The following is a 24898-nucleotide window of genomic DNA, read 5'->3' as shown; positions in this document are numbered from 1 at the left end:
TTTTTTAAAAAGGGGGGTTGCCATCTGGGGCCCTGGGGACCTCTGGGTCCTTTAATAATAATAAAAAAATATGTATATATATATATATATATTCATATATATATATACACACACACAAATTATTTTATTTTTTTTATAAAAATAAATTACAAAAAAAGGGGGGTTGTCATCCGGGACCTCTGGGCCCTTTAATAAAAAAAGAAAAATAAACCCTTGGGCCCTTTTATAAAAAATAAAATAAAATTATATATAAAAAACATAAAAATAAACATTTATAAAAAAAAAAAAAAAAAAATATATATATATTTTTTATAAAAAATAAATAAAAAAAGGGGGGTTGCCATCCGGGGCACTGGGGACCTCCGGGCCCCTTACAGGTATACTGCCTGTACCCCCCTGATGGCGGCCCTGGCGGAGCGCATGTAGCAGGTGCTGCGGTTCTCCATCCCGCTTGCTCTCTCCGCTGGCAACTGACAAGAGTGCATACCTCCCGCTGTCCCCAAAATCCGGGTAGGGTACCACAGCGGAGCCTAGTACAGGAACACGTTCCGCCACTAGGCTCCACTAATTAATTCTGTCCGGTGTGCATGGAGCAGTCTCCTGTCTGCCCCGCCCCCGTGTGTCGGCTCTTCTCCCATAGGCGAGAGGCTTCTGGGTTGGCCGGAGCTGCTGCCAATCATCCCGTGCACTCTCAGGAATACTCTCCGAGTGCCACCCTCCAAGTGACCAAAGATGCCCCTCCCCCTGTAATGTGCTTCTGCTCCCAGCGCGCCCGAGCTACAGGGATCTATTGGACAAGTACTGATCTATGGGGACACCTGATGTGGGGGGCTCTGATGGGGACACCTGCTGTGGGGGGGCTCTGATAGAGGACACCTGCTGTGGGGGGCTCTGATGGGGGACACCTGCTGTGGGGGGCTCTGATGGGGGACACCTGCTGTGGGGGGCTCTGATGGGGGACACCTTCTGTGGGGGACTCTGATGGGGGACACCTGCTGTGGGGGGCTGTGATGGGGGACACCTGCTGTGGGGGGGCTCTGATGGGGGACATCTTCTGTGGGAGGCTCTGATGGGGGACACCTGCTGTGGGGGGCTCTGATGGGGACACCTGCTGTGGGGGCTGTGATGGGGGACACCTGCTGTGGGGGGCTCTGATGGGGGACACTAATGAAGACTTATTAGGGGAGCATCTCTGTGTTTGAGTCGTAGCCATAGAAACATTTGTAAAGGGGAGGACTTATTAAGATGACCGTGCCCATGTGGGGGCGCCAGAACTATTTCTGCACCCAGGCGTCTTTGACCCTGGGATCGGCCCTGTTTCTGTCCATCAAGTCTTGAGGTTTAAACTGCTCTGCCACACAGCACACCCCTGTCTGGTAGGGCAGGAGACCTGTTTTTTTTTTCTCTGTTGTCGTTCGGTCTTGTCCCCCCCCCAGCATGTGACTGAACAAGGACTCTTTGACTCTCAGCTCCAGAATAAGGAAAAGTTACCATACATTTTTAATCCTCTTCCTCAAAGCCCATGTCATCCCGGACGAGCCCCCAACCTGTGACTGAACAGTGAAAAGAGGAGAGGGGCTTATATCCCTCACCTACCTCTGTTCAAAAATGTTTAGGTTGGGGTCCCACTTTCATACTTGCTGCCTGGTCATGAATTCTGATGCACTTGAATGTACTTTCCAATATACATTATTCCAGATATAGCCAATTCTTTTTACATTCATGGGCAATCTCACTTATGAGAGAAGGACTTCCATGGAAAATCACTGGGTGGTGCATGGATACACACTACAGTTGTACAGATCTGCAAGAGAAGCCCAGGCATCCATCCAGCGGCGCAGGCTGCTGACGTCGGTTCTGATATCGGCGCCATTTGCGTTCCACGCTGGTTACGTGGAACCGGGCCGTGAAACAGAAGAATCGCGGGTCATCCCGATGGGAGATTGCGGGCGGTGAGAATCGAGATCGCGATTCTCTCTGCGATTAATCGTGCAGCTCTACTGAATGGGTCAATATGAGTTCCCACTGTAACTGTTAACCAATTGGCTGGGTCTCCACAAGTTCTGATTTAGATAAATCAGTTCCCTCATCTCTACTCTGGTGTTTTCCTTTATTAAGTCATCAATGGGTATGAGCGCGACAGTTCACTGCTGGAGTCAGTGGGTGATGAGGGAGCTTACCAAACTGATATTTTTGACCCACACGGTTTCTACCATTAAATTATCAACAGACAACTTGGAAAATGACTTTAGATGCTGCTGAACTTCATCAAACGTCTCTGCAGACGACGGCCAACGTGGCTTACCTAGAAGAGTAAAGTGCTCCTCCATCCCACTCCAGGAGTTCTTCTCGATGATCGCCCGTACCAGGCTCCAAGGCTGTTTTCGGTAACAGATCTCCGAGGACACCCTAAGGATGTACAGAAAATAATAAGTATTGTGCACACCAAACTAGTGTAAAGGTGGAAACAAGAACATCGTCAATAAACCCAAAAGTGGTCTTCAACAAAATGGTGGCCTTTTACACACAGAAACCGACTTCCTGTGTCAGGGAGCCAAACCAGCCAGACGCAGAATAGCGCACATGTGCGGTAGAACAGCGCTACTGCGCATGCCTGTGTGCGAATCGAGGTCCGGCGGCGCGCCGCATGCACGGGTGCGCGCATGGGCGCGCACACATGTCTTCTCCCCAGAACCAATCAGAGGCCTGACCGGCCTATTTAAACCAGCCCCTGTCCCTTGACAGGTTGCTGGTTTGTCGTCAGCTCCTGTTATGCTTCCTGTTGCTGTACCTGCCTTGTTTGACCCAGATTTCCTCACGACTCTGCTCTCTCTCCTGAAACTGACCTCTGGCTTACGTCCCTGGATAGCTGCTGTCTCCTGCCCCTGACCTGTACCTCTGGATTCTCTGCCTTCTCCAACCCTTGACCTTTGGCTTGTTCGCCTCCAGTCCTTGTCCCTGACTACGTGCTCTGTGTACCCGAACTGTTGTTGCCTGGCCCACAGTTGTCTCCAGTGAACCACCATCAGCTTAAGCCACTGACTAAACATAGCAAGACTTCAGCTTCACTGCCGGTACCGGTGCCTCCTTGCGCCTTCTCCCCTCTGTCCCAACTCCAGGGGGCGGATTGCGCCATGTCGCAAAGGTGAGCCGCCCTCAGCATCTCAGTCTCGGTAAGTACGCTTGTGACACCCTGTTGCCTAAATGTGAATAAGAAGAGTAAAAGAGGCTTCTATGATTTAAGCTCCAAAGAGGACAAAACGTGCCTGAGGAGTTCTCTACGGGTGAAAAACATCATCACAGCTAGTCGCCAGAGGAGGAGAGGAGAGCCGCGGGGATGTGGCGCGGCGGCCGCATTGTAATTCCAGCCTTCTGGAGCCTGCAGCGCCTATGATGGATGTCACACGTCCCACGGTCCCGGCATTGGACCAGTGGGATGTCCACCATAGGCGCTGCAGGCTCCAGAAGGCGGGACCTGCTATGTCATTCGGCCGCACTCGGTGGAGCTCGGCCTCAGATCGGTCCTCGGGGGGCTAACAATAGAATGCTGAACGCCTGAGACACGGGGCTTTTTTCGGGGACCCATTCAGAGCTCCAGCCCCCCCCCCCCCTCCCAACGCCACTGCTGACAAGCTTGTCTCACTATCACTCTGCTCTCTCTCTCTCCTATCAGCATGTTCATAGTATTTCAGCACAACCGATTGGCTTTTTGTGCTGCTTCTCCCTCTCGACTGGGAGAGGCTGATACCAATTTATTTGTATTTCTATGACTAAGCATCTATCCATGATGTGAAACATGTTAGCTTTTTTGTCCCCTATGTCCACTTTCTACCATTGATTGCAGTGTTGCATGAATTTTTGGATGTTATACAGCTTTGGATTTTATCCTTTGTTTATTTTGTTTCAATAAATCGCCTATCAGAGTGCGGCAGTCCAGGAACATTTCTTTTTTCCACATTTATTTGTGTCTTTTTATATCTGCCAGGAGTTTGGCTTTAACCAATAGCAAGTAACTATGCGAGAAAGAAGAACTAAAACTTGGTGAAGAGTGTAAATGTCATCACTGTGCAAAACGACTATTTTTGGCGGGTGGGGGAGCATTTGTAATGAGGGATGATGAATATGATACGTAGGTGGAAGGATAAAAGACATCAGCCTGTCACAATCCTGATAGCTCGGGGGAGGGGGGGGGGAGGAGGAGGGGGGGGCTATAATGAGCTGTCAGGCGCTGCGGAGGACAGCAGCTGAGCGGGATCTGTGATGATTAAGCACAGGGCTGGTGTGCTTGCACGGTGGGCTCTCTTCTAGCCACCAGGAGTGTTGGCGAAACGCGTAGGCGGAGGTGACTCATGAGTGGGTACCTGAGACGAGCTTTATTCTTGGCCGCGCTGAAGATGCAGTACCGGTGAGCAGTGTAGAAATAATCCTGGTAGGGGATGCCCTGCGTTATGACTTGGGTGTCTAGGACATACACCGAACCCTTCAGATTGTAGAGAGTCTGCGAGACACAAGAAAAAATGGAGACTGAAAAAAGAGAATGTGATAGCAAATAAAGTTTTTAACATTTTTTTTTTTTTTTTAAAAGAATCACCAGTCTTAAAATAACCCAAAATGTAGCAAATTTTCACGAGAGTCGTCAGTACGAATCACAACCTCGACACTACCTAGCTGGAGTTTGCATGTTCTCCCGGTCCGAAGGTCAGTGACCGCGCCCGCGGGACCTGATCGCCGCCGGTGTCCCGCGATCGGTCACAGGAGCTGAAGAACGGGGAGAGGTGAGTGTAAACAAACCTTCCCCGTTCTTTATTGTGGCGCTGTCATTGATCGTCTGTTCCCTGATATATGGAAAGACGATCAGTGACGTCACACATGTCCAGCCCCGCCCCCCTACAGTTAGAAACACATATGAGGTCACACTTAACCCCTACAGTGCCCCCCTAGTGGTTAACTCCTAAACTGCAATCGTAATTTTCACAGTAAACCCCCCCCCCTTACAGTTAGAAACACACATGAGGTCACACTTAACCCCTACATCACCCCCTAGTGGTTAACTCCTAAACTGCAATTGTCATTTTCACAGACGTCACACGTCCAGCCCCGCTCCCCCTACAGTTAAAAACACATATGAGATCACACTTAACCCCTATAGCGCCCCCTAGTGGTTAACTCCTAAACTGCCATCGTCATTTTCACAGTAATCAATGCATTTTTATAGCACTTTTTGCTGTGAAAATGACAACGGTCCCAAAAATGTGTCAAAAGTGTCCGATGTGTCCGCCATAATGTCGCAGTCACGAAATAAATCGGCGATCGCCGCCATTAGTAGTAAAAAAAAAAAATATTAATAAAAATGCAATACAACTATCCCCTTATTTTCGATAAACGCTTATTGCGATTTTTTTACTGAAAATAGGTAGAAGAATACGTATCGGCCTAAACTGAGGAAAAAAAACGTTTTTTTTTATATATTTTTGGGGGATATTTATTATAGCAAAAAAGTAAAAAAATATTGAATTTTTTTCAAAATTGTCGCTCTATTTTTGTTTATAGCGCAAAAAAAACGCAGAAACAGCCCGGTGGATGTTCTGGCTGGTTCCACTGGTACCGGAGAACCCGGGTATGCAGTGGGAGGCAGAGGCGGGGGGAGGGAGCTTAGGAGAGCGTGGTTGAGGGGCAGTAAAAACAGTGGGGGTCGAGCTGTGTTTTTACCACCATCACCCACAAGTGTAGACTAGCCCTTTAGGAAGAACAACAACAAAGTCAACCTGTTGCTTTGCCTTTTTTCGGACATTAGGGTGCTCACATTGGCTTTGGCACATATAAGAGAAGTTGGAATGGGGGAGGTGACGGGTGGGGGCCTTGGATAAAGCCTGCGCATGCTTGGGTGCTTCGTCCGTTGAATGACAAGGTCTGACAGTTGACATACCTGAGTCTCCACTGCGGGGGCGGTTTTTGGTCCCAGAGGATTATTAATAGGAATGGTATAATTGAGAACGCGGGTTTGTCTTCCGCTGCTGTCCCTTTCCCAGGGGTTCACTATGAAATCTGTGAGGATGAAGAGGAAATCAGGTGATGCGGGACAAACGTAACAAACGGATGGTGACACCACTTACTGCTTAACAATAATGCTAATTTGCATAGCTAAAAAAAATGTATATACGTTTTTAAGGATTTAGTACAACGTTTTATTAACCACCTACTCACCGCCCTATAGACGAAAGACGTCTACAAGGCGGTTCCTTAACTCTGGGGCGCGCACACAGGAATGTCCGTGACCGCCGGGATCACGGTAAATCGCTGCTGATAGCGGCGGTTTACCACGTGATCGCTCCGTCCAATGACGGAGCGATCACTTGTAAACAAACATGTAATGACGCCGGTTCCTCCCTCCCCTCTCTGTACCGAACGGTACAGTGTGAGAGGAGAGGGGAGAGAGCAGATGCAGCACGAGTGCTGTGGGCTGGATCTGTGACAAATGCAGTCACAGATCCAGCCATCCATCCCTGCTCAGCCATCCCTGCCACATACTAAGACTACTCTACTGTACAATACTCTGCAATACCCCACAATACTCTGCAATACCCCACAATACTCTGCAATACCCCACAATACCCTACAATACCCCACAATACTCTACAATACCCCCACAATACTCTGCAATACCCCACAATACTCTGCAATACCCCACACTACTCTGCAATACCCCACACTACTCTGCAATACCCCACAATACTCTGCAATACCCCACACTACTCTGCAATACCCCACAATACTCTGCAATACCCCACAATACTCTGCAATACCCCACACTACTCTGCAATACCCCACAATACTCTGCAATACCCCACACTACTCTGCAATACCCCACACTACTCTGCAATACCCCACACTACTCTGCAATACCCCACAATACTCTGCAATACCCCACACTACTCTGCAATACCCCACAATACACTGCAATACCCCACACTACACTGCAATACCCCACAATATTCTGCAATACCCCACAATACTCTGCAATACCCCACACTACTCTGCAATACCCCACAATATTCTGCAATACCCCACAATACTCTGCAATACCCCACAATACTCTGCAATACCCCACAATATTCTGCAATACCCCACACTACACTGCAATACCCCACACTACTCTGCAATACCCCACAATATTCTGCAATACCCCACAATACTCTGCAATACCCCACAATACTCTGCAATACCCCACACTACTCTGCAATACCCCACAATACTCTGCAATACCCCACAATACTCTGCAATACCCCACACTACTATGCAATACCCCACACTACTCTGCAATACCCCACAATACTCTGCAATACCCCACACTACTCTGCAATACCCCACAATACTCTGCAATACCCCACACTACTCTGCAATACCCCACAATACTCTGCAATACCCCACAATACTCTGCAATACCCCACACTACTCTGCAATACCCCACACTACTCTGCAATACCCCACACTACTCTGCAATACCCCACAATACACTGCAATACCCCACAATATTCTGCAATACCCCACAATACTCTACAATACCCCACACTACTCTGCAATACCCCACAATATTCTGCAATACCCCACAATACTCTACAATACAATGATGTAGGAAGAGAAAAAAGGAGGAGCAGGCAGCAGAGGGGCCCCTGACCTGTGAACTTCCTGTGCTCCATGAATTCACTCATGAATCTCGTGTCGGAGGCCAGCGCATGTTGCAGGCGATCGGCGCTAACGTGGTACACGGCGTTGATGTGAAGCCTGCCGGGCAAGTCCGAAGAAATGGCATCTTTAGAGACTCCGACGGCATCTGAAAAGGATAAACAACATAGAAATACTTAGAAAAGGAAGTTCGTTTTAATGGTAAAGACAAAAGTATGCAGAAGAACAAAAAATAAATAAAAATGAACCCGAGATTTTATCCGCCATACAATTATAGTGCGTACACACTATCATTTTTCGGGTTCTAAATTACGTTTTTCAGGCTCTAGAAAAAACATTTTTTTTTTCAACTTGATCATTAAACGGCCTTACCTACACACGATCGTGAAAAAAAATGCTCTAGCAAAGCGCGGTGACGTACAACACGTACAACGGCACTATAAAGGGGAGGTTCCATGCGGATAGCGCCACCCTTTGGGCTGCTTTAGCAGATTTCGTGTTAGTAAAAGACAATTTGCGCTTTTCTGTCTGTTACAGCGTGATGAATGTGCTTACTCCATTATGAACGGTAGTTTTACCAGAACGAGCGCTCCCGTCTCATAACTTGCTTCTGAGCATGCGCGGGATTTTTCACATCGTTAAAGCCCACACACGACCCTTTTTAGAACCCGAAAAACGGCATTGTTAAAAAATAGAGGGGGAAGGGGTACCTGTGATCCTTAGGGGTTGAGGCAAAAGAGCTTGAGGTATATGGAGGGCAGGAAAACAGAACCTGTAGTTCTTGGGATAAGAAGGAACATTGGGCCAGATTCACAAAAGAGATACGACGGCGTTTCTCCTGATACTCCGTCGTATCTCAGTTTCTATCTATGCGGCTGATTCATAGAATCAGTTACGCATAGATAGCCAGAAGATCCGACAGGTGTAATTGTTTTACACTGTCGGATCTTAGGATGCAGTACCGGGGCCACCGCTGGGGGGAGTTCGCGTCGTAAACCAGCGTCGGGTATGCAAATTAGGAGTTACGGCGATCCACGAAGATTTTTCCCGTCGTTACGGCGTCGCAAGTGTTAGATTTCCGTTGCAAAGATAGGGCACCTTTAACATGGTGTAACAGTACTCCACCATGTTAAAATATGCCTGTCTTTCCCGCGTCGCTTTTGAATTTTTTTTAAATCTTTTATTTTTCCCGGCGTAAGTCTTTTTTCACGCCGCGATTCACAAAACGTTGGCGCGTCGTAATTTCGCGCAAAGCACGTCTGGAAATTTGCGACGGGAGCATGCGCAGTACGTGCCTAATTTAAATGGTACCCGCCCCATTTGAATTGGGCCGCCTTGCGCCGGACCTGTTTACGATACACCGCCGCAAATTTCCAGGTAAGTGCTTTGTGGATCGGGCACTAAATCGGAAAACTTGCGGCGGTGTAACGTAAACCGGCTACGTTACGCTGCGCCCGCTCTACGTGAATCTGGCCCAGAGTCTGTAGTCCTTGGGATGGGAAGGAACAGAGCCTGTAGTTCATAGGGTGGGAAGGGGGGGATACCTGTGGTCCTTAAGGGGGAGGGGTACCTGTGGTCCTTAGGGGTTGAGGCAAAAGGCTTTAGAGTGGGAAGGGACAGAGCCCGCATGGTCCTTTGGATTGAAAGGAACAGTCTCTGTGGTCCTTAGGGGCAGAGAAAAAAAAAGCCTGTGGTCCCTGGGGAGGGGGGTACTTGTGGTCCTTAGGGGAAACGGGGGGTACCTGTGGTCCTTAGGGGAAAGGGGGTACCTGTGGTCCTTAGGGGAAAGGGGGGGTACCTGTGGTTCTTAGGGGTTGATGCAAAAGAACTTGTGGTGTAGCGAGGGCAGGACAACAGAACCTATAGGCTTTAGAATGGAAAGGAACGGGGGGGGGGGGGGGTTCAAAAGAGCTTGATGCCCTATGGGGGAAAGGCAACAGAGACGGTGGTTGTTTGAAGGAATAGGCGCAGTGCCTGTAGTCTTTAGAAAAGGGGAAACGCATCTGGGGGTGACAATGCCAACACATTTTGTTCTTCTTTAGACGATATCTTCAGGGTCTTTCCACATGCAGTATTGTTCACTTCATTGTCATTCCAGTTTTGGGTTCATTTTCAATTTTTTTTCTAAACGTCTCCATCTTCCTCTCTTAAAGGGGGCTGGTGGTACCACTGTGATTGTTTTTTATTTACTTTGCACATTACGGGGCAGATCCTTAAAGAAATTCCGCGGCGTATCTCTTGATACGCCGCGTAATTTCAAATTTGGCGCGTCGTATCTTTGTTTTGGTATCCACCAAACAAGATCCGACGGCATCTGTGTTAGATCCGACAGGCGTACGTCTTCGTACACCGTCGGATCTTAGATGCAATTTTTTGGCGTCCGCTAGGTGGGGTTCCCGTCGTAATCCGCGTCGAGTATGCAAATTAGCTATTTCCGACGATCCACGAACGTACGAGCGGCCGTCGCATTTCTTTACGTCGTTTCCGTTCGGCTTTTTCCGGCGTATAGTTAAAGCTGCTATATGGTGGCGTACTCAATGTTAAGTATGGCCGTCGTTCCCGCGTCTAATTTTGAAAATTTTACGTCGTTTGCGTAAGTCGTCCGTGAATGGGGCTGGACGCCATGTACGTTCACGTTGAAAACAATGACGTCCTTGCGATGTCATTTGGAGCAATGCACCCTGGGAGTTTTTACGGACGGCGCATGCGCAGTTCGTTCGGCGCGGGGACGCGCTTCATTTAAATGAAACACGCCCCCTACCCGCCCAATTTGAAATCCGTTGCGAGAGATACACTACGCCGCTGTAACCTACGGCGCAAATTCATTGAGGATTCAAACCAGAGCCAGGTAAGTTACAGCGGCGTAGCGTATCTCACATCTGCGCCGGGCGCAGCGGAGGTATGTGGATCTGCCCCTACATGTTTTAATCCTCTTTGACAACAAAGCCCCTTGGAAGATCATTGTGAAATCATTGCTAGTCCTGTGTCTGCAGACAGCGGTGATGCCCCTGCAGACAGCGGTGATGCCCCTGCGGACAGCGGTGATGCCCCTGCGGACAGCGGTGATGCCCCTGCGGACAGCGGTGATGCCCCTGCGGACAGCGGTGATGCCCCTGTAGACGGTTGGATGTTCCTGCCCTGAGCGCGGTTCAGCTGCAGGCAGCCGATGGGCAGGGAAAGACATCCTCTCCCCAGCTGGCCTTGTTATCCGGCTCCAGATGTTTTGGACGATAACATAAATCACGGCGGAGAGATTAATCAGAGAGATGACATAAGCCCCGCTAAGACATCCTATTACCCAGACACCTGTGGGGCAGCCGACAAGCTGCGCTGCTCAATCTATTTACTGGGAGAAATGAGAACGCGGCGAGGAGCGGATATTAGAAAATCTCATACCAGAAAAACTCTTCAGTCACTGGGCCATATAAAGAAAAAGATAGGAACGGTGCGCTTATTCAATAATGTGCCATAAAGTAATATACTCAGAGAATGAATATGATGCGTATCCAAACATACAACTAAATAAATGTGAATAAAAGTCCAACTAAAGCCCAATGGTAGGAGTCAGTTCATATGAAGAAAAAAAAAAATTATAAAAATCTAATTTGGGTACAGCATTGCATGACCACACAATTGTCTTTCAATAGGCTGAAAATTGGCTTGGGCAAGAAGGGGGTAAAAGTGCCCAGTAGGCAAGCGGTTAAATTAATTTTTCACTTTAAGCATCATTAAAGAGGTTGTAAAACTCCCTTTGTAAGTTGTACCCATAGGTAAGCCTAGAATAAGGTTCACCTATATATATATATATATATATTAATTACATATATATATATATATATATATATATATATATATATATATATAAAATCAATATATAATATATTTTTATATTATATATCTATATATATATATATATATATATATATATATATATATATATATATATATATATATATATATATATATATATATATATATATATATATATAAAATCAATGTATAATATATTTGTATGATTGATATATATATATATATATATATATATATATATATATATATATATAAAATCAATATAATAATTATATAAAAATATATTTTATACATATATTGAATATATATATATATAGATATATAGATATATATATAGATATATAAAATCAATATATAATAAAATAGTTATATAAAAATATATATATATATATATATATATATATATATACATATATATAATCAATATATATATATATATATATATATATATATATATATATATATATATATATATATATAAATATATATATAGATGTGTATATATATATATATATATATATATATAATAGTTATATAAAAATATATTATATATTGATTATATATATACATATATATATATATATATATATATATATATATACATATATATATATATATATATATATATATATATATATATACACACACACATATATATATATATATATATATATATATATATATATATATATATATATAAAATCAATATATATATAAAATCAATATATATATAAAATCAATATATAATATATTGTTATATAACTATTATATATATATATATATATATATATATATATATATATATATATATATATATTGATTATATATATATATATGTATATATATATATATATATATATATATATATATAATATATTTTTATATAACTATTTTATTATATATTGATTCTATGGGCCAGATTCACGAAGCAGATACGACGGTGTATCTCAGATACACCATCGTATCTCAGCTTTTTTCAGGTCCTATCTATGCGCCTGATTCATAGAACCAGTTACGCATAGATAGGGCTGAGATCCGACAGTGTCACACTGTGTTACACTGTCGGATCTTTTTTTTGAATTAAAAATGGCGCCGGGGGCGTTCCCGCTGATTTACACTGAATAATATGTAAATCAGCGAGATACGCGAAATTCACGACCGTACGCGGACCCGACGCGGTGTTCTTACGTCGTTTCCGTAGCGCGGTACCCGTCGTATACTTACCCCTGCTAAAAGCAGGGGTAAGTATTGTTAAGTATGGCCGTCGTTCCCGCGTCGATTTTGAAATTTCCTACGTCGTTTGCGTACGCCGATTCACGAACACGCGCGTCGCAAGTCTAGATCACGTCGCAACCACTGACGTCCTATTGACGTCAGTGGGAGCAATGCACGCCGGGAAATTCCCCGGACGACGCATGCGTATTTAAATCGGCGCGGGAGCGCGCCTGATTTAAATATGACACTCCCCTAGCCGCGGAATTTGAATTCCGCTGGGGGATTTAGGATCCGCCGTCGCAAGTTTGGAGGTAAGTGGTTTGTGAATTAGCCACTTGCCTCCTAAACTTGCGGGAGCGGATCTTAATTCACGTAGAACGAGCGGATCTATAGATCCGCTGCGCTACGTGAATCTGGGCCTATATATCTATCTATCTCTATATATATAAAATGAATGCGGATTTCCTTATGAAATATATATATATATATATATATATATATATATATATATGTATGAAGGAATTTCAGATTATCTCGGCATTTGATATATTTTTTTTTCCTTGCTTCTCTTTTTTTATTTTTAACGGGAGATTCCAGTAACCCCTTGCTCTCAGACCCCCCCCCCCCCCCCACAACCACTGAGCCAAGGTTGTGGGGAAGAGGCCCCCTTGTGTTGATCAACATTGGGTTGGGACATAGTGCTTTGACATGGGGCAAGGTATCCTCCCCAGGCATGTGGTCTGATATGGTTCAGGGGGTCACACACACACACTTGCCCCCCTACCTAACTGGTCAGCCAGGATACAAGCTCAGATGAGGGTTTGGTATAGATTTTGGGAGTACTCATAATATATTTTTTTTAGGAGGGGTCCGGTATATATTTTCGTAGGGGGAGATAAAAAATTTTTAAGACATTTTAGAAAGGAAAAAAAAATACATTTTCTAGCAAAGGGCTATTGATGTCACGAGGAATAACATACATTGTAAAGGTTTCAGAGATTCATCTTATAATAGTAGATAATGTGGGACAGTGGGGAGATTGCATGATCTGTATGCTTTTTTTTTTGGGCAACACAACAGCTCATGGTACGACATAAACCAGTAAATAAAATGAAACAGATTGCGGCACTGACCCTCATCCTGGGTGGAGCTCGGGCTGGAGTTGTTGCTCAGGTCGGTGGGCAGATCTTCGCTGGGCATGCGGTCCAAGGCAGGCATGGAGTCCATCAATCCCGTCCCGGCCATCTCCGAGAGGGGAGTCACCGTCTGGCTTGAGGAACCGTCCAGCTGAGAATCTGACAAGGCGTCTGACTGTCCGGTCAAATCCTCTGCTGGCTGAAAGTAAGCACCGTCACTGGGTGGAATAACTGCCACCGACCACATGTTGTCACTATATGCAATGCGCAGCAGTTTTGTGCATATTTTCTTATTTTTATTTAATACAGTCCAAAATAAAAAAAATATATAATTTTTTTTACAAAATATGTTTTTTTGCTTGAACATTATGCATTATCCTTTTGATCCAGCAGATGGAGCTTTCACCTACTTTCCCATGGTTTCCAGGCTTTCCTTTGCCCCTGTTGTTAAAGCGCCACTTGTTGACAGAGTTCAATAGCTCAAGATAAAATTTACACACAGAGAAAGGACTCAAGCCTCGTACACACGCACGGTTTTCTCGGCGAGAAAGCTGCTGGGAGAGCTTTCTGCCGAGAAAACCGTGCGTGTGTATGAATGAATGACTTGTATAGCGCTACACATGCGAACTGAATCGCCTCTAGGCGCTTTTTCCAGCCAGTGTCTGCTTGGCTGGTGCAGTCATTTTACCCCGAAGGATCTCGACACGCTTGGGACACACAGTCATACATATATATATACTGGGCAAATTTGGACAAGATCCAATTTACCTACCAGCATGTCTTTGGAGTGTGGGAGGAAACCGGAGTACCCGAAGGAAACCCACGCAGACACAGGGAGAACATGCAAACTCCAGGCAGATGGTGGCGTGGTTGGGATTCGAACCAGCGACCCTTTTGCTGCTAGGCGAAAGTGCTACTCACTACACCACTGTGCTGTATGGTTTCTCGTCTGGAAAACTGCCGGGAACCTCGACGAGAAAAATTTTCTCGTCGGGATTCTTGTTGGCCTGTTTCCTGACGAGAAATCCGAGCGCGTGTATACTTACCTGCTCAATGGAAACCCGCGCATGCTTAAAATGACTTTGACGCCTGCGCGGTAGTTTCCAAGGCATAGGTAGCAAGATGGCGGCGACGGCACCGAATGCGACGAGCGCATGCCAGGGACCAAGACTATGGAACGCTCTACCAACCACCATCCGTTTGGAGGTAAACCACCTGGCCTTCAGGAGAAAGATCCATCTCTTCTGAGGGCCCAGGGAATGGATACCAAAGCGCCCAGAGGCGATTCAGTTCGCATGTGTTGCGCTATATAAGTTTCTCACTCACTCACTCACTCAAGAGAATCTTGCCAGGAATCTGGCATAGTTTTTCCTGATGAGAATCCCGGCCGCGTGTACGGGGCTTTAGGGATGGGTATGCAAAGAGTATACAGGTATCCTTTCCCACTTATGGGAGTCCAGCCACGGCCGTGACGTCACCGCGGGGCTCCCTCCACCTCTTCCCCTGGCCGCCGGGCTAATAGGAGAGAGGAGCGGGGCCTCGCGAATGCGCAGTAGGGTTCCCGGCGTGAAGCCGAAAGGCTACACGGCCGGGTTCCCTTACTCGCAATGGCGACGGCAGCACCCGTCAGCTGATGGAAACTGACATCGAGGGCGCGCTGGACAGGTTGGTCTCCATTTTTTAAAAGCCAGCAGCTGCAGTATGTGTAGCTGCTGGCTTTTAATTTTTTTTTTTTTCCCCCTTTAACTAATTTGTCAAGATACGTTAAAAAAAAAAAATTCTTAACAAAACGAATTGCACATGTCTAGTACAAATTACCGTATTTATCGGCGTATATCGCGCACTTTTTTGCCCTGAAAATCAGGGCAAAATCGTGGGTGCGCGATATACGCCGATACCCGCTTTCCCGCGCCGAGTTTTGAATACTGCGCCGGCATATACCGAACGCAGTACACTCGGGCAGGCTCGGCCAGTCTCGGCTTCTTCCGCGGTCATGTCCTGGACGTACAGGACGTGAGCGCGACAGTTGCCGAGTCTGCCCGAGTGTACTGCGCTCGGTATATGCTGGCGCAGTATTCAAAACTCGGTGCAGGAAACGAGCGGGGAGGACGCGAGGACGCCGGACCCGCCGAAGAGGACACCGGACCCGCCGAAGAGGACACCGGACGCGCCGCAGAAGGACACCGGACCGCCGAAGAGGACACCCGAAGCCGCAGAAGGACGCTGGACTTGACGAGGCCGCCGATGGACGCCGCGCAAGACACCAAAACTGTAAGTACAAAAATAACTTTTTTTCCACAGGATTGGGGGTCACTTTGGGGGTGCGCGGTATACGCGGGAGCGCGTTATACCGCGATAAATACGGCAAATGCCAGGAGTTTGGCTTTACAGCTGGTTATACGGTAACCTGCTGGTCAGGTACTCTGGTCCAGCTTAAAAAAAATAGTGAGGCAACAGAATTCCTTCAGTCATTTTATCGCCTATCAGAAGAAAGGGACTCACCAATAGCATACTATCACTGCTGGCAAGAGAGGTAAAGGAGCCAGTGCCCAGCAAAGAAGGGCTGGTGCCAAGTTTGATGTCGCCCCTGGAGGAGGTGTCACTCAGATCAGGACCTTCAGGAAAATCCTCGCTTCCCCTACAAATGAAAAAAAATAAAATGATCTATTTAGTTGCTTTATCTATTAAGTTTATTATCTATTAGTTTTATTATCTATTAAGTCGTCCTAAAACTATGGAAAAAAAAAAAAACACAGGTCACGGGGCATTAAGATGAAAAAACACGAAGGGTTTACCACCCCTTTGACCACTCAAGGACCGCCGCACGACGATATACGTCGGCAGAATGGCACAGCTGGGCACAGGGACGTATATATATACACGTCCCCTTTAAGAGCCCAGCCGTGGGTCGCGAGCGCGCCGCCCCCCGGCGCGAGCGCGACCCGGTCCGAAGCTCCGTGACCGCGCCCGCGGGACCCGATCGCCGCCGGTGTCCCGCGATCGGGTCACAGGAGCTGAAGAACGGGGAGAGGTGAGTGTAAGCAAACCTTCCCCGTTCTTCTCTGTGGCTTGTCAGTGATCGTCTGTTCCCTGATATAGGGAACGACGATCACTGACGTCACGCGTCCAGCCCCGCCCCCCTACAGTTAGAAACACACATGAGGTCACACTTAACCCCTACAGCGGCCCCTAGTGGTTAACCCCTTCACTGCCATTGTCATTTTCACAGTACTCAGTGCATTTTTATAGCACTTTTCGCTGTGAAAATGACAATGGTCCCAAAAATGTGTCAAAATTGTCCGATGTGTCCGCCATAATGTCGCAGTCATGAAAAAAAACGCTGATCGCCGCCATTAGTAGTAAAAAAAATAATAAAAGTAAAAGTAATAAAAATGCCATAAAACTATCCCCTATTTTGTAAACGCTATAAACCAAACAATAAACGCTTATTGCGATTTTTGTTTACCAAAAATAGGTAGAAGAATACGTATCGGTCTAAACCGAGGAAAAAAAATGTATATCTTTTTTGGGGGATATTTATTATAGCAAAAAGTAAAAAATATTGATTTTTTTTCAAAATTGTCGCTCTATTTTTATTTATTGCGCAAAAAATAAAAAACGCACAGGTGATCAAATACCACCAAAAGAAAGCTCTATTTGTGGGGGAAAAAGGACGTCAATTTTGTTTGGGAGCCACGTCGCACGACCGCGCAATTGTCAGTTAAAGCGACGCAGTGCCGAATTGCAAAAAGGGGCAAGGTCCTTAACCTGCATATTGGTCCGGGTCTTAACCGGTTAAAGCGGAGCTCCGCTGAAAAAAAAAAAAATTAAAAGCCAGCAGGTACAAATGCTGCAGCTGCTGACTTTTAATATTAGGACACTTACCTGTCCTGGAGTCCAGCGCCGTCCGCAGCAGAGGACGAGAGATCGCTCATCACTCTGCTGCCCCCCCCCGCCATCCTCGGTGAGGGAACCAGGAAGTGAAGCGCTCCGGCTTCACTGCCCGGTTCCCTACAGCGCATGCGCGAGTCGCTCTACGCCTGCCGATTGGCTCCCGCTGTGTCCTGGGAGCCGAGTGTTCCCAGAACACAACGGGGGGGGGGGGGGGGGTGACAACGTCATGCCCGCAGTCTGCCCGAGACTGTGTGGCCGGAAGTGGGTGCAAATACCTGTCTTTAGACAGGTATCTGCACCCCCCTCCCCCTAAAAGGTGTCAAATGTGACACCGGAGGGGGGGGAGGGTTTCCGATCAGCGGGAGTTCCACTTTAGGGTGGAGCTCCGCTTTAAGAATTCACACAGTCCTTGATCATCAGCTCCATCTAGTGGCCATCCCTGAAATACCCCAATCAAGAGAATACCGCATTATGGCCACTAGATGGAGCTGACAAACAAAGGTGAATAAACATGTTAGACACATTACCGCAATTATTCGTGAAATTAAAAAAAAAAAATTGTAAATAGCCCTGTAAGTATTTGCTTTTTTTTAGTAAAAACAAAAAAAGAAAGGCCTAGATTCACGTAGGGCGGCTTTACGTTGTGCGGGCGTAGCGTATCTTATTTACGCTACGCCGCCGCTACTTAGAGAGGCAAGTGCTGTATTCACAAAGCACTTGCGTCCTAAGTTACGGCGGCGTAGCGTAAATCGGCCGGCGTAAGCGCGCCTAATTCAAATTGGGAAGAGGTGGGCGTGTTTTACGCAAATAAAGCATGACCCCACGTAAACGGCGTTTTGAACGTACGGCGCATGCACCGTCCGTGGACGTATCCCAGTGCGCATGCGTCAGATAGAATGCCTAAGATACGTCGAACACTGCCTACGACGTGAACGTAACTTACGCACAGCCCTATTCGCGTACGACTTACGCAAACGACGTAAAAAGATACGCTTGTTCCGACGTCCATACTTTGCAATGGGCTACGCCACCTAGAGACCTGCTTTATCTTTACGCCGGCGTATGTCTTACGTAAACGGCGTAACTAATTGTGACGGGCGTACGTACGTTCGTGAATCGGCGTATCTTGCTCATTTGCATATTCGACATGGAAAACAGCGGAAGCGCCACCCTAAATATGCACCCTAAGATACGACGGCGTAGGAGACTTACGCCGCTCGTATCTTAGCCAAATTTAAGAGTATCTGGTTTCCAGAATACGCTTAAATATACGACGGCGCAGATTCGGACTTACGACGGCGTATCTACTGATACGCCGACGTAAGTCTCTGAGAATCTGGCCCAAAATGTTTGGAATTTGGCTTCATGGCTGAAAGCTGAATTCTCATATGTTGATCTGGTTTATGCTCTTTGCCCTCCGCTCTATGAACGCTTGCTCACGCATCCGACGACAAGCAAGGGTGACGCCGTCAGACAGATGGAGAGACGAAGTGACAGATGTTGAGTCGGTGGCACTCACCCAAGGCCGTTCAGCAGCTCCCGTTGAGATACGTAGTCCTCATCTTCGCTGGTCAGACCCAGCTCCGTACCGTAACATTGGTGAACGATGTTCCACAGCTCTCGGGGGGACAGTGTCTGATCGAGGAGAAAGAAAAAAACAGAGACCGGTTGACATTAACAATAACTGACGGCCGCGACGCGGTTCCTGGATGCTACCCGTCCTGAAATCAAGGAAATGCCAGGCAAAGGATTCCCTCTAAGGAGCCGATTTATAAAGCAGTGAATGTGACATTCACCAGACATTCCCTGCGGGTGACTTGAGAGTAGAAGAAAAAACATGAACCCAAGCTCCGCCAATCAACTGTATAGGTCTTTATTATTTTACCCACTTGAAGATCTTTTCTGTAACTTTTAGTTTACATGTAAAAATCAGTCATTTTTTATTATAAAATTATTAGGAACCCCCAAACATTATGGGCTAGATTCAGACAGCCCTGCGTAATTTAGTGAGGGCGTAACGTAATTAGGGCGCAAGTTCCGTATTCATAAAGAACTTGCGCCCTAAGTTACGGCGGCGTAACGTATGTGGGCCGGCGTAAGCCCGCCTAATTCAAATGTGGATGATGTGGGCGTGTTTTATTTAAATTAATGTTGACCCTGCGTATTTTACGTTTTTTTACGAACGGCGCATGCGCCGTTCGTGAAAGAATCCCAGTGCGCACGCTCGAAATTCCGCTGCAAATTGTCATTGCTTTCGACGTGAACGTAAATTACGTCCAGCCCTATTCGCGAACGACTTACGCAAACGACGTAAAAATTTCAAAATTTGACGCGGGAACGACGTCCATACTTAACATTGCGTACGCCTTCATATAGCAGGAGCAACCTTACGCCGGAAAAAGCCTAACGTAAACGATGTTAAAACAATGCGCCGGGCGTACGTACGTTTGTGAATCGGCGTATCTACCTAATTAGCATATTCCTTGCGTAAATCGACGGTAGCGCCACCTAGCGTCCAGCGTAAAATTGCAACTAAGATACGACGGCGTAAGAGACTTACGCCGGTCGGATCTTAGTCAAATCTGTGCGTAACTGATTCTAAGAATCAGGCGCATAGATACGACGCCGCAATTCCGAGATACGACGGCGTATCTGGAGATACTCCGTCTTATCTCCTTACTGAATCTAGCCCAAAATATATATATTTTTTAAAGCAGAGGCCCTAAAGAATAAAGGGGCAAATCCACAAAAGAGATACTCCGGCGTAAGCCGTCGTATCTCTGGTTCTAACTTTGGAACTGATCCTCAGAAGCAGTTTTCCTAAGTTAGGCAGAAGATCCGACATCTGTAAGGGACTTACACTGCCGGATCTTAGGATGCAGTACCGCATCCGCCACTGGGGGCATTTCGAGTCGAAATGCCTCTGTTAGTATGCAAATTAGCACTTAGGGCGATCCTCAAAGCTTTTGTACCTAGTTTTTTCGCCGTAAGTGTTAGTTTGCCTGGTGTAAAACTAGGGCTGGTTCTACAAAGTGTAAAGTTAGTCACACCTTGTAAAGGCCCATTCAAGCGACGGCATTTGGTATGCATTCCCGAGGGAGAACTCCATGCCAATTTTCAATGAAAAAAACGGCATGGGTTCCCCCTCAGGAGCATACCAGGCCCTTAGGTCTGTTATGGGTTGTAAGGAGACCCCCCTCCGCCGCAAAATTGACGTAGGGGGTCCCCCTACAATCCATACCAGACCCGTATCCAAAGCACGCTACCCGGCCAGCCAGGAAGGGAGTGGGGACGAGCGAGCGCCCCCCCCCTCCTGAGCCGTGCCAGGCCGCATGCCCTCAACATGGGGGGGTTGGGTGCTCTGGGGCAGGGGGGCGCACTGCGGGCCCCCCCACCCCAGAGCACCCTGTCCCCATGTTGATGAGGACAGGACCTCTTCCCGACAACCCTTGCCATTGGTTGTCGGGGTCTGCGGGCGGAGGCTTATCGGAATCTGGGAGTCCCCTTTAATAAGGGGGCCCCCAGATACCGGCCCCCCACCCTAAGTGAATGGATATGGGGTACATCGTACCCCTATCCATTCACCTGTAGGCAAAAAGTAAAAGTTAATAAACACACAACACAAGGCTTTTTAAAATATTTTATTATTCTGCTCCGGACGCCCCCCCTGTCTTCGTTATTAGCTCAATTACCAGGGGGGGCTTCTTCTTCCACTCTCCGGGGGTCTTCTCCGCTCTCCGGGGGTCTTCTCCGCTCTCCGGGGGTGTTCCGCTCTCCGGGGGGGGCTTCTCCGGACTCCGGGGGGCTTCTTCCATCTTCTCCCCTCTTCCGCTCTTGACTCGGCGAACCCCGGTTCTTCTGCAGCTCTCCGGTGCCTTCTTCTTCAGCGCTGGCTGCCTGCTATGTTTGTGTGTTAGCTCGATTTCAAACAGGCAGCCGGCGCGGTCTTCTGTGACGTCAGGGTCTTCTGGTCTTCTCCCCTCTTCCGATGTTGCCTCGTCGCCTGTTGTCGCTGTAATGATGGAAGCGCGCCTTGCATCACATTTATATAGGCATCGCCGTCCCATCATGCTCCGGCAGGTACCCACGTGGTGGGTGCCTACCCACGTGCACCCACCACGTGGGTACCTACCGGAGCATGATGGGACGGTGATGCCTATATAAATGTGATGCAAGGCGCGCTTCCATCATTACAGCGACAAGAGGCGACGAGGCAACATCGGAAGAGGGGAGAAGACCAGAAGACCCTGACGCCACAGAAGACCGCGCCGGCTGCCTGTTTGAAATCGAGCTAACACACAAACATAGCAGGCAGCCAGCGCTGAAGAAGAAGGCACCGGAGAGCTGCAGAAGAACCGGGGTTCGCCGAGTCAAGAGCGGAAGAGGGGAGAAGATGGAAGAAGCCCCCCGGAGTCCGGAGAAGCCCCCCCCGGAGAGCGGAACACCCCCGGAGAGCGGAGAAGACCCCCGGAGAGTGGAAGAAGAAGCCCCCCCTGGTAATTGAGCTAATAACGAAGACAGGGGGGGCGTCCGGAGCAGAATAATAAAATATTTTAAAAAGCCTTGTGTTGTGTGTTTATTAACTTTTACTTTTTGCCTACAGGTGAATGGATAGGGGTACGATGTACCCCATATCCATTCACTTAGGGTGGGGGGCCGGTATCTGGGGGCCCCCTTATTAAAGGGGACTCCCAGATTCCGATAAGCCTCCGCCCGCAGACCCCGACAACCAATGGCAAGGGTTGTCGGGAAGAGGTCCTGTCCTCATCAACATGGGGACAGGGTGCTCTGGGGTGGGGGGGCCCGCAGTGCGCCCCCCTGCCCCAGAGCACCCAACCCCCCCATGTTGAGGGCATGCGGCCTGGCACGGCTCAGGAGGGGGGGGGGCGCTCGCTCGTCCCCACTCCCTTCCTGGCTGGCCGGGTAGCGTGCTTTGGATACGGGTCTGGTATGGATTGTAGGGGGACCCCCTACGTCAATTTTGCGGCGGAGGGGGGTCTCCTTACAACCCATAACAGACCTAAGGGCCTGGTATGCTCCTGAGGGGGAACCCATGCCGTTTTTTTCAATGAAAATTGGCATGGAGTTCTCCCTCAGGAATGCATGCCGAGCGACGCTGTCATTTTTTTTTATAATTATTTGTTTTCCCGGCGCGTCTTTTTTTCACCCGTCGTAACTTTAGTGTCCCGTCGCAATCCACAAAGCCGCCCGGCGTCAATTACGTTCGCGCGATGCACGTCGGGAAAATGACGTCACACGCATGCGCAGTACGGCCGGCGCGGGAGCGCGCCTCATTTAAATTGTAAACGCCCCCCGGAGAGGAGGAACGCCTTACGACGGCGGCACTTAACTTACACTGCTTGAAATTTTTACGTAAGTGCTTTGAGGATCAGGCACTTAGGTAAAAACTTTAAGTCAGTGTAACTTAACTGCTGAAAGTTAAGTTACGCCGCCTGGCTGAGGATTTGGCCCAAAATGACCAGACCTTGTCTGGAACTTTTATGCCATGTACACACGATCGGTTCATCCGATAAAAACGGACCGATGGATTTTTTCATCAGATATCCGATGAAGCTGACTTTCATCAGTCTTGCCTACACACCATCGGTCAAAGATCCGATCGTGTCAGGACGCGGGGTGACGTAAAACACAACGACGTGCTGAGAAAAATGAAGTTCAATGCCTCCGAGCATTTTGACTGATGGATGTGCTGGAGGCCCAAGGGCTATATCTACTCAGCTTGAGGGTGTTTTTCCCAGGGGAAGCTGTGCAAGGAGATGGCTGCCTGGAAGAAGCCTCTGCCTTTTTGTTGAAGAGTGTTGCAGAGGAGCTCAGTTGAAGCTACAGATAGACCTTGCAATAAGGATTTATTACCCTTAAATCAAGGTCGTGTATCTTCTACTGCTATCAAGGGGTAAGGGCCAAATTGATTAGAGAGAGATTTACTGCAAACTAAAGAAGACTGTGACTGTTCCTACAGGGCCAAAGACCTGTCTAGCTGCTGCCAGAGCGCCACCAATTACCCAGGGGTTGCTTTCTGTGCCACCAATTACCCAGGGATTGCTTTCTGTGCCGCCAATTACCTAGGGATTGCTTTCTGTGCTACCAATTACCCAGGGATTGCTTTCTGTGCCACCAATTACCCAGGGATTGCTTTCTGTGCCACCAATTACCTAGGGATTGCTTTCTGTGCCACCAATTACCCAGGGGTTGCTTTCTGTGCCAACAATTACCTAGGGGTTGCTTTCTGTGCCACCAATTACCCAGGGGTTGCTTTCTGTGCCACCAATTACTTAGGGATTGCTTTCTGTGCCACCAATTACCCAGGGATTGCTTTCTGTGCCACCAATTACCCAGGGATTGCTTTCTGTGCCACCAATTACTTAGGGATTGCTTTCTGTGCCACCAATTACCCAGGGATTGCTTTCTGTGCCACCAAATACCCAGGAATTGCTTTCTGTGCCACCAATTACCTAGGGATTGCTTTCTGTGCCACCAATTACCCAGGGGTTGCTTTCTGTGCCACCAATTACCCAGGGGTTGCTTTCTGTGCCACCAATTACCCAGGGGTTGCTTTCTGTGCCACCAATTACCCAGGGATTGCTTTCTGTGCCACCAATTACCTAGGGATTGCTTTCTGTGCAACCAATTATCTAGGGGTTGCTTTCTGTGCCACCAATTACCCAGGGATTGCTTTCTGTGCCGCCAATTACCTAGGGATTGCTTTCTGTGCTACCAATTACCCATGGATTGCTTTCTGTGCCACCAATTACCCAGGAATTGCTTTCTGTGCCACCAATTACCTAGGGATTGCTTTCTGTGCCACCAATTACCCAGGGGTTGCTTTCTGTGCCACCAATTACCCAGGGGTTGCTTTCTGTGCCAACAATTACCCAGGGATTGCTTTCTGTGCCACCAATTACTTAGGGATTGCTTTCTGTGCCACCAATTACCCAGGGATTGCTTTTTGTGCCACCAATTTTCCAGGGGTTGCTTTCTGTGACACCAATTACCCAGGGGTTGCTTTCTGTGCCACCAATTACCCAGGGGTTGCTTTCTGTGCCACCAATTACCCAGGGGTTGCTTTCTGTGCCAACAATTACCTAGGGGTTGCTTTCTGTGCCACCAATTACCTAGGGATTGCTTTCCGTGCCACCAAT

The 24898-nt window shown here is 47.5% G+C and overlaps 1 protein-coding gene across 2 annotated transcripts in view; it reads right to left on the bottom strand.

Moving 5' to 3' along the window:
- GRAMD1A (GRAM domain containing 1A) overlaps positions 1 to 24898 on the bottom strand; it is a 116236-nt gene that overhangs the window by 15693 nt on the left and 75645 nt on the right. For both annotated transcript variants that reach the window (XM_040327161.1, XM_040327160.1), the window contains exons 8-14: positions 19258 to 19373; positions 16347 to 16482; positions 13842 to 14043; positions 7676 to 7831; positions 5927 to 6045; positions 4362 to 4498; positions 2306 to 2409 (exon numbers count right to left, since the gene is read on the bottom strand). In XM_040327161.1, coding sequence (XP_040183095.1) covers positions 2306 to 2409; positions 4362 to 4498; positions 5927 to 6045; positions 7676 to 7831; positions 13842 to 14043; positions 16347 to 16482; positions 19258 to 19373 — 970 coding nt within the window. The remainder of the gene's footprint in view (positions 1 to 2305; positions 2410 to 4361; positions 4499 to 5926; positions 6046 to 7675; positions 7832 to 13841; positions 14044 to 16346; positions 16483 to 19257; positions 19374 to 24898) is intronic.

This window comes from Rana temporaria, chromosome 10 (assembly GCF_905171775.1).
Source record: "Rana temporaria chromosome 10, aRanTem1.1, whole genome shotgun sequence".
Lineage (NCBI taxonomy): Eukaryota > Metazoa > Chordata > Amphibia > Anura > Ranidae > Rana > Rana temporaria.
Note: the sequence above shows the minus strand (reverse complement) of the source record. Positions and strands in the feature narration are given on the sequence as shown.